Source organism: Nicotiana attenuata, unplaced genomic scaffold (genome assembly GCF_001879085.1).
Source record: "Nicotiana attenuata strain UT unplaced genomic scaffold, NIATTr2, whole genome shotgun sequence".
NCBI lineage: Eukaryota > Viridiplantae > Streptophyta > Magnoliopsida > Solanales > Solanaceae > Nicotiana > Nicotiana attenuata.
Genome location: NW_017670905.1, coordinates 191498 through 201079, shown reverse-complemented (window position 1 = coordinate 201079; position 9582 = coordinate 191498). Strand labels below are relative to the sequence as shown.

General features: G+C 32.9%; 1 protein-coding gene across 1 annotated transcript; it reads right to left on the bottom strand.

The window, feature by feature from the left end:
- Positions 1-1119: 1119 nt before the first annotated feature.
- LOC109244392 (C2 domain-containing protein At1g53590-like) lies at positions 1120-7278 on the bottom strand. The gene is made up of 12 exons (XM_019411474.1): positions 6977-7278; positions 6800-6874; positions 6081-6224; positions 5258-5353; positions 5024-5155; positions 4016-4168; positions 3888-3929; positions 3568-3616; positions 3173-3268; positions 2908-3097; positions 2565-2688; positions 1120-2336 (listed from the first exon to the last, which is right to left on the bottom strand). Exons 1-12 carry the CDS (start codon positions 7103-7105, stop codon positions 1431-1433), a joined length of 2136 nt encoding a protein of 711 aa, XP_019267019.1. The 5' UTR covers positions 7106-7278; the 3' UTR covers positions 1120-1430.
- Positions 7279-9582: the final 2304 nt, after the last annotated feature.

Here is a 9582-nt window from a genome sequence, read left to right as displayed (position 1 = left end):
ACCATAATGTAATATGTATTTAATTATCTTGTATCTCAATGATTTCACTTTTATTTGAATTATCCGTTAATATATATAATCTATGATATTTGCTTACAAATTATATTATTTTTAATTTATGGTATAAAATAATTTTATATTAAATTATATATGATGAATATGTAAAAAAGAAAAAAAGATATAATTTATTTAATATAAATATATAAGAAAATAAAATTTAAATAAAAGATAATAATATAATATTGAAGAGAGAGAAGAATATAAAACGGAATATTCTTTTTTAGAGTAAAAAATAGAGTAATGGTTGGAGTAACTTTACTCCATTTTGGAGGAGAAAATGGAAGCCAGGGTTGGAGATTGCCTCATGCAAGGCTGGGGAAGGGTCGTGCCCCTAGGAGTGTGATGTAGAAAGCCGACCTTAATGCTGTAATGCAAGAATTAGTGGTTACTTCCATGACTCGAACTCGTGACCTGTAGGTCTCACGGAGACAACTTTACTGTTGCTCCAAGGCTCCCCTCAAGGCCTTAAAAATGTATTACTCCGGTACTAAGACTTCATAATTTTTACATGCTCCCAAGTTTTTCTGGTGCTGTTTTTAAAAGGAAAGATCCAAACAACTATATCAAGAAGATGGAAAGAAGCATAGATTCTCTTGAATATCCCCGATTATCTGTAACAAATCATATACCTGTTGTTCAGTGAATGTTAGAAGATACAACAGTAATATTGTGCTCAGCATCAACAGAGCAAATTGATTTGTTTTATCAATAAGTCTTGTTAATTATTGTTAGGCCTACCAAGCTGTCAAATAGAGTGTTATCATATTTAAGGGTGGGGTGAGAAGGCTGGAAATATTACCAGTATCCGGTGTTTATATCCAACAAAAAATTTAACTTTACAAATTAACATAAATTAATATGACAATATGTATCGCTTAATCACTAATTAAGTGACAAATACTGTAACAAAAGACAAATGGCTTGCATATACTGGTTTGATACAAATATCGGATACGGTCGTTTTCTTTTCTTTTTTGTATGTGTGTGTGACAAAACTTGCCAATGTTGTCTGGCGCAATCAGGGGCGAAGCCACCTTTTGCTAAGGGTGTTTATCGAAATATTATGAAAAATTACACTGTATATATAAGTAAAATATTAAATTTTTACACGAAGAACGAACACTTTCCAATTTAGTGAACTACAGTCATTGTTTACAGAAAAAGAAAATCAAAACGTACAAACAGAAGCCAACATGAAACTATTACTGGACATATCAGCATGTACAAGTAAAACCATAACAACAATAACTCGGTTAGAAGGAGTCTGTACAAAAAACATACTACTATTCAGCAACACATCTGAGTGCTCTTTGCATTGATCCAAATCAGAGGTTTTGAAACTTTAAGGACTGACTGAATTCATAGTTTTCTCATGAGCCCTCAGAACCAGTATGAACTACTTCTTTCGTGCTTTCTGTATCTACCCATCCACTGCTCTTCACTGTGCTGTCATTGGAATTCTCAACGCCAGTGCTGGCTATGAAACGGCTGCTCACTGAATGGCCGTCAACTAGAGGTGAGCCAACTGATAGCGAATAATCGTCTTCAGAGGAATCAGATTCCACAGAGAGATCTCTCTCTGACGCTGTTGATTCTGACTCACCTTTAGATTTTCGTGATGACTTCCGAGAAACTGCAATTTTTAGAATATTCTTCGCCCTCTCTTTAACTTTGCCCTTTTTGGCGCTACCTTGACCATTTCCCTCATTACTCTCTGTACCATCTTCTCTCGGAGTTCTTGAAACTGAGTCATCCATTATAAACTTCACCCCGATTTCCTTTGCGTTCACTGCCTTTAAATTAGCATGCGGAGATGGAGCAGGCTCTCCAAGATTTCCAGACTTCTCCTCATTTTTTTGACTTCTGTGGAAAAAGGAGCCGATCTTATGAAAACCCCTGTTGATTAGATTCGTCGAGTGCTTCTTAGTTCCATTACTTTCATCAGGCATGCATTCATCACCCCGAGTAGATCCCCCAGTTTTTGACTTAAAACTTCCTGTTGAATCAGCGTCGGAACCATGGATTTCCCCGTCAGTAACACGACTCTTTCCCTTTCTCGGTTCCAATACTTGTGGTACTTCACTGCCAGGGTGGTGTACCCACATACCAGTCTCCTGCTGCCCTTCTATGTTAATCGGTTCATATTTATCTGCAACTTTTGACGATTGCTTATCCAAATCAGTTGATAAGGAGCCTGTTTCAGCGGTATCCATATCAACAGAATTTCTCTCCTGTTTGTTGTTCATTTTTGCCCTCTCGTATGACTTCTCTGTACCCTGAAAATCATTGAATATTCATATACATTTTCAATCATCTGTACTTTCATTAGTAAAATACGCATCCCACTTATTATTAGGCCATTTAACTTAATGGAGTTAGCCGGAAACAGAATAAATTGCAGTTCAGCATTTCCAAGTGCGAAAAGCCTTGATTTCATGAGAAGTCTTGGCTTCGTGATAGTCTAGTTACTTGTTCACCGCAAGTCGCAAGAAAAAAATATATACCTTTTTGCTGCCTTCAAGTACAGTTATGGCAAGACGTAATCTCCCCATTTTAACGTTCTGAAGAGACAACCATATATCATGCCTCTGGCCATCCCTATAATCGCAGACGTTGATGGAATAATCTCTGTCAAATAAAAATGTGTTTAGATAAATAAAGCACATACATAAGCATTTACATTTACTAAAGCACATTTTGCATAGCATTCAAGAAAGAGAATACACAAAAAAAAAAGATTTTTTGGAATAAAAAAGAATAGAATGTGATAGAAGCCACGTAACAATAGAAATTTTCTATTTATTAGCTAAGTTCCAGTAGTAAATATCAAAAGAGAAGAGAACAGACCCCAATGTATCATCTTGAGAAAAATGGTCTTCGTCACGAACTTCTACGTTAAGCATATTGTTGGGAGATTCCCATGAACAGACTGGAATCTTGAACTCCTCTTGCCACTGTGGAGCTAATGTTTTCTTCTGAGTCTTACTTCTGAATCTATATGGCCCAAGACGCCCCTTAACGTATGGATCAGCCAATCCTGAAAATGACATCCACTTATCAAACATGTTCCTCTCTAATTTGACAGATTACAGTAAGACACTTTTCAACTAACCATTAAAATCTGCTGGCTTCATGTCTTCTGCTTCAAGGACTTCCAAAATAACATGAGCGATCGGCTCCTTGGCATCGACAGAAAACCAGCTTTCGTCTGAAAAGAAAACAGACATCATGGAATCAAGTAGCACAAATGAAACTTATTTGATGAAATCGCTTCCCAACCAACTCTATTCCCATACATTTCCATCTAAACAAGTTCATCACAAGTCAAAAGAAGGGATTTTGGTTTGGGGGGGGGGGGGGGGGGGTTTAGCCCCATTAACCGAAGGGGATAAGTACCCCACCACCCCAACCCCCAAAAAAAGGATTTAATTTGTCGATATGGACCTGATTATACTTGACCAAAGAGGAAGAGGAAGAGTGAGAGAGACGGGCTAAAGTGACTTTTACCTGGTTGGGGCGAGACGAATTTCTCCATATCAACTACCAGCATGTTGGGCTGCAAAATTTTATGAAGACTTAGTGTAAAAGCTCTTTATGAAGGACTTCTTATGGCACATGGAAACCACAGTGCCAGTTTGTGAACTATGCACACCATTCCAGCAAGTGAAGAAAAAACTCGAGCGATTTATTACTTCTCACCCAAAAATGTCTAATGTGAAACACTTGTCACTATATAAAGGATATCAACTTTAAAATGCTTCTATTACAAGCACGTCAGAGGAATAAAGTTAAGAAAACAAAAAACCCCAAATGAGAAGGCTTCGCACCTCGACGAGTGTCTGCTCAAATGCAACAGCAAGAAGATTATCCTGAAAAGGATGACAAACAAATTTAGCGGAAGTGCACAAATGCTAACTGAATTACACAGACACAGAGAGAGACTCATTGAACTAACCAGCCATCCAGCAACTCCAGGAAGTTCTGTTACATCAATCCCATGTGTAAAAATTGGCTTTACAGTCATCTGAAAATAAGGAGGCTCTGCAAAGCACACCCGCAAACGACCAAGAAACGGCCACTTTCTCAGGAACTTGACCCCAACCAAGACCTACATGGAAACGTTTAGCTCCCAAAAAACATTGTTGCTACAAAAGCTGGGATTAAAATATGGCCATCCATCCCATCAATGACGAATCATAAGATTGAGAAATAAAAATAAAATTACTAAAGCTCTAAACATTTCAACCTTGCAGTGGCTAAACTATCATTGACCAGACAATTTTCTGAAATTTCCATGAGAGAATTATTTTACGAATTATTATTAGAATCTATATCCCTGAACTCTTTACTAGACACAACATCAAAGACCACTAAAAAATAAAGCAGAACGTGCTCGTGCTAAGCAACAGGAAAAAGCTGTTTACATCAATGATGTACAGAATTCTGCAAGAAATCATATACGTCAGTACTTCTTGAAATTAATTGTTATTACATGATGCATCAAGATATCGTGTGATCCTACATTTACATAGATCATGTTATCTGCGATACTGATGTTCAGACTCTAGAATTTCTCATCATCAAAGTATTTCTTTAGGCTCCTACTAACAATCTTTCTATAAATCCCTTTAACAAAGACAAGACCATCCGAATTCTCAGTCCTTAGTCCCTATAAAAAAGCTCATAGAGGGAAAACACAAGTTGCAAAAATCCTAGAACCACAAAAGTAGCCTTTGAACTAACTTCTAAGCTAATTGTTGCCGCAAAGGAAGTAGGACATGCAAAGCACTTGTAAGTAAAATGTACTCTGCCAAAATTGCCGTGACATCAATAACACCTAGTGTATCAAAACCGAAGGATCTGAGAATGGAATTCTGAAATATAAACTGATACTACCAATCCCACCGCCCCCCTCTTCTCTTCAATACCAGTTACACACAATCAACTGGCACGAGTAATTTACCTTTCCCTCAACATGCATTCCCAACAGATGCAACTTTGTCACCATTCCAAAGCCCAACCTTTTCCTCAGCTTCGCAGCAAGAATTGCACTCATGTCATCAGCAGAACGAAAATTCATTCCCAGCTCCAAAACCTGCACTCGAGTACAGAAATTTAAACTTAGCAAATAAAGAACAGATACCGCCAGAGCCAAACTGATAGCATAGAACAACTTTCTTGAGTCAAGATTACATACGAGATGATCATCCCCTGTAGATTCACGAAGAACCCTCATTTCCGTGAACATAGGTGCGCTTCTTCCCAAGTAGAGATGCTGTGCTACAATGTCTTTCTGTAGGTAACCAGAAAAGCCACCTAATAACTTATCTTGCAGAACAAACTAATTCTCATACTAGAAATACAAATTGCTATGTTACCAAGATTAACTACTGCCTTGAACAAAATATCCAACAATTAAACCTATCAGGGGACGTTTGGTATGCAAACTAAATTATCTCGGGATTATAGTCCTGGGATTATAATCCCTAGACTAATTTATCCCACCTGGGAGGTGGAATAAAATAATACCAAGTTCGATGGGATAAGATGGGATATCCAGGATTAAGTCTGGAACTAAGTTTATACTATGCTTGGTTGACGGTATCCCGGGATAAATTTATACCAATCAACCAAACATAGTATAAATTTAGTACCACATTTTATCCCACCTTATCCCGCGTGTCAAGCGACCCCTAAGGCAACTACAATCCAAAGCACTGAACAGAGCAAAAAACACTGGCATTTTACACACGCTAACACGGTAAAGAAGAATCCCATATAAGAAAGTAATCTAGCCGTCAAGGAGAAGTAGAGGCCGATGCAATGTAGTTCCAATAGGTTCACCTAAACCCAGTGCTTTTTGTACTGAACATAAGTAAATGTGAAAAATCACTAATAGTTGAACAAGTACTAAGTCCCAAGTTCTGCATCCATAATTGCAAACGTGCAACGATTCAGCGATAAGAACATAAATACTAAATCCATTTAAGTAAAAATCTATAATTAGTCTGGACCCTTACCACAGTCCAGGGCTTGTATTTCTGCATAAACCACGGAATGATAGGGAGGAGAATTTTCTGCGAAACGATCTCCTCCATGCATACTGGCCAAATCTTTTCAAGTGCATGGTTTAACCACCTCACTGTTTCAGAATCAGAAAGTACCTAAAAAAAAAATATCAAACACAAATTGAAATAAAGGGCAGCCTGATGCACAAAGTATCTAGCGTTCACGTAGGGTCCGCGGAAAGGCCGCATCCCAAGGGGTGATATAGATAGCCTACTCCTATGCAAGCATTAGTGGCTGCTTCCACAGCTCGAACCCGTGACCTATAGGTCAAATGAAACCAACTTTACCGTGGCTCTAAGGCTCCCTTCTAAACACAAACATAAGTATTGTCTCAAAATACCACATCTACAGTATGCTGAAAAAATGCTAATCATGAGACCTAGTTAAAGATTCTGTCGAAGTTTTGCATAAAGGATCATAGTGCAAAAGAAAATAAACACCATATGGGACCCTTCAACCAAATCTAAATCTTGACACTTTTTGCAGAAATATAAAAATTAACAAAATCTCAACCCAGAAAAGAATTTCAGTAGTAAAGCAAAAAAGACCATTTTGCTGAAACTTTTTGAACCACTTGGAATATTTCCTACTTTTACCCACCAATATTAATAAAGTCCTATGTAATAAAAAGGAAAATTATGTCATTAATTGTTCTGCCAAATATACTTACTCGTCGTTGATTCGACTGTCTTTTTTCCTCAAATTGCACTTTCCTCTGTAATCTAGTTATATACTGCTCATGAACCTTCAAATTCCAACAAGAAAAAAAGAGCCTAATTAATCCATATTGAAAATTAAACCAAAAAAATCACATAACAACATGAGAAAAACAGAAAATTGTACATACCAGATAAAGGTAGATGAGGGAAAGGAAGTAAGCCAAAGGGTGGCTATAATCGAAAGAATTAAGCAACCATAGTAGAATTAACACAATAGCCACATGATGTATCATTGTAGCCTCCGTTATACTTGTCATGATTCTGAATCCTTCCCAAAAAAAAAAAGTTTTTGGTGACAGTTACTGATTCAAAATGATGATAATACCCATTAACGTGAAACGCATGATCCAATTTCTTTAACACCGCAAATCTTGAAAATACCTTCACAAAAAACAACCACCAAATTATGACATCAAAGTCCCCCTTACCCTTTTTAACAGCACTAGTATTAGTACCCCGCGATGCGCAAACACAAATCATATCAAATTGTGATGTAAGTTGTTTGAGTCATGTGCAAATAACCTTAAAATATAAACCTTTCAGATAAAAATTATATAACACTAGATATTAATTATAAAGCAGGATATGAAATTATTATTCAAATCTCGTAGTAGACAACTTTTTTTTTATTTATAGTAACCTAACCCCTTAATTTTAGTACTTGCATTTCGTTTCAGTGTCAATATTAAAAAAATACTAAATAAGTCATGTTGTGATCTATCTTGTTTGAGCATATTATATCACATTATTTTAACAAAATTATTACTATCACTTTGTTTTTGACTCAAAGTAAAATATGTCTTATTCATCACATCATTTTATGTAAATTCTTTTTTATTTTTTTTCTTTTCTTGTAGTTATTGTATTATTTATTATTTAATTATTTAATATTATTATACTGTCATATAATTTTTATTAGATTAATAATTAAATTAATTTGCTTATTATCCTTTTAATAGTCTTTAATAAATATAAATATTTTATTCTTGAAATTTGGTATATTTAAATGCTTGTAGCCTCTTATTCAGAATTTCTTAATCATTTTAATTTATCAGTAATATTTTCAAAAATATAGTTCAATTATTTAATTTATTTATTTTTCAATTAATTTAAAGTATAAATATCCTAACACTGCCTTTATTTTTTTTATACATCTCTTCCCTACTATAAATTTTAATTAATTTTTATATTAATATTTTACCTATAACCAAAATAATATCATATTATATTTTAAATTTTAACTTTTAATTAGTCAAAAATATTAATACATAAGTTATTTTATTATTACTTTCCAATTTATTGAATTCTCTTATAATTATTTTGTATTAAATGCAGTTAATTTTTAATTATAATTAGTAAAATTACCCATATTAGAAATTAATTTTATATTTTTAATTTTATTTTAATCATAGAAAAAATATTTCTTAATTGTTTGAACACATTATATCTAAATATTGTAGTAATACTTTTGTTGTTGTATTTCTTTGCATGATATTTTCAAAAATAAAAAATTTATGAAATAAAAAAATCTCATCTCAAATTCAAATAATTCTTATCATTCTATGTTGTAAATTGGACCGCAATTTCGAAATACTATGTTATGCTTTCAAACTTAAACTAACTGCACTCAATTCATATATTAATTATAGAAAAATATTTTCTTAATTGTTTGAACACATTATATCTAAATGTTGTAGTAATATTTTCACTGTCATTTTATTTCTTTACGTAATTTTTTCTTTTTTAGTTTTAAGATACAAATTTAAATTTAAATTTTCATTAGTACCTATATCATGTATTTTTAAAGATTTATTTATTTATTTTCATAAATAAGACTTCAATTTCGTGGTATTCTCCATAGTTTGAGCATTCTCATCATAGTTTTAAGAAATTTTTAATATCAAATTCAAGTAGTCTTTCCCTTTCATTTCTAATATTAAATTTTTAATAATTTAACATAATTTGCTATTTTTTAATCTAATATATAGTTTTATTATGTTTGTGGCTTTTCATTAACTTGTAACAAATTTCATAACATTATCACTAATTTATTTATATAATACAATACTTTAATTTTTGTAATCATAAGACTTGAATTATGTGAATTTATCCATATTATGACTTTTCTTATCATAATATAAAAAACTTTCTCATCTCAAATTTAAATAAGTTTTACCCTTTTTTCTATGATAAAAAAACTTGAATTTTTGTTTTTTCTCTATTTATTCTTTATTTTTAATATTATATTATTCAATAACTAATATTATTACATTGTCATGTGAATTTCTATTAGCTTGTTTGAATTTAATATCTATTTCTACCACACTCATTCTAATATAATATAGATAAAAATTTAAAAACTTTCTCATCTCAAATTCAAATAATTGTCATTCTATTTTCTAATTTGGACCGCATTTTCAAAAAAGTATGTTGTGCTTTCAAATTTAAACTAACTGCACTCAATTCAAATATCAATCATAGAAAAATATTTTCTTAATTATTTGAACACATTATATCTAAATGTTGTAGTAATCTGTTGTAGTAATATTTTCACTGTCATTTTATTTCTTTACGTAATTTTTTCTTTTTTAGTTTTAAGATACAAATTTAAATTTAAATTTTCATTAGTACCTATATTATGTATTTTTAAATATTTATTTATTTATTTTTCATAAATAAGACTTCAATTTCGTGGTATTCTCCATAGTTTGAGCATTCTCATCATAGTTTTAAG

Bases quoted from the DNA above. Each gene is read 5' to 3' on its own strand.
- LOC109244392 (XM_019411474.1), bottom strand. From the start codon at position 7,105: ATGACAAGTATAACGGAGGCTACAATGATACATCATGTGGCTATTGTG. The intron at 5,354-6,080 runs GTAAGGGTCCAG...GGTTACCTACAG, and splicing joins AATACAAGCCCTGGACTGTG to AAAGACATTGTAGCACAGCA. The intron at 2,689-2,907 runs GTCTGTTCTCTT...TTTATTTGACAG, and splicing joins TCTCAAGATGATACATTGGG to AGATTATTCCATCAACGTCT.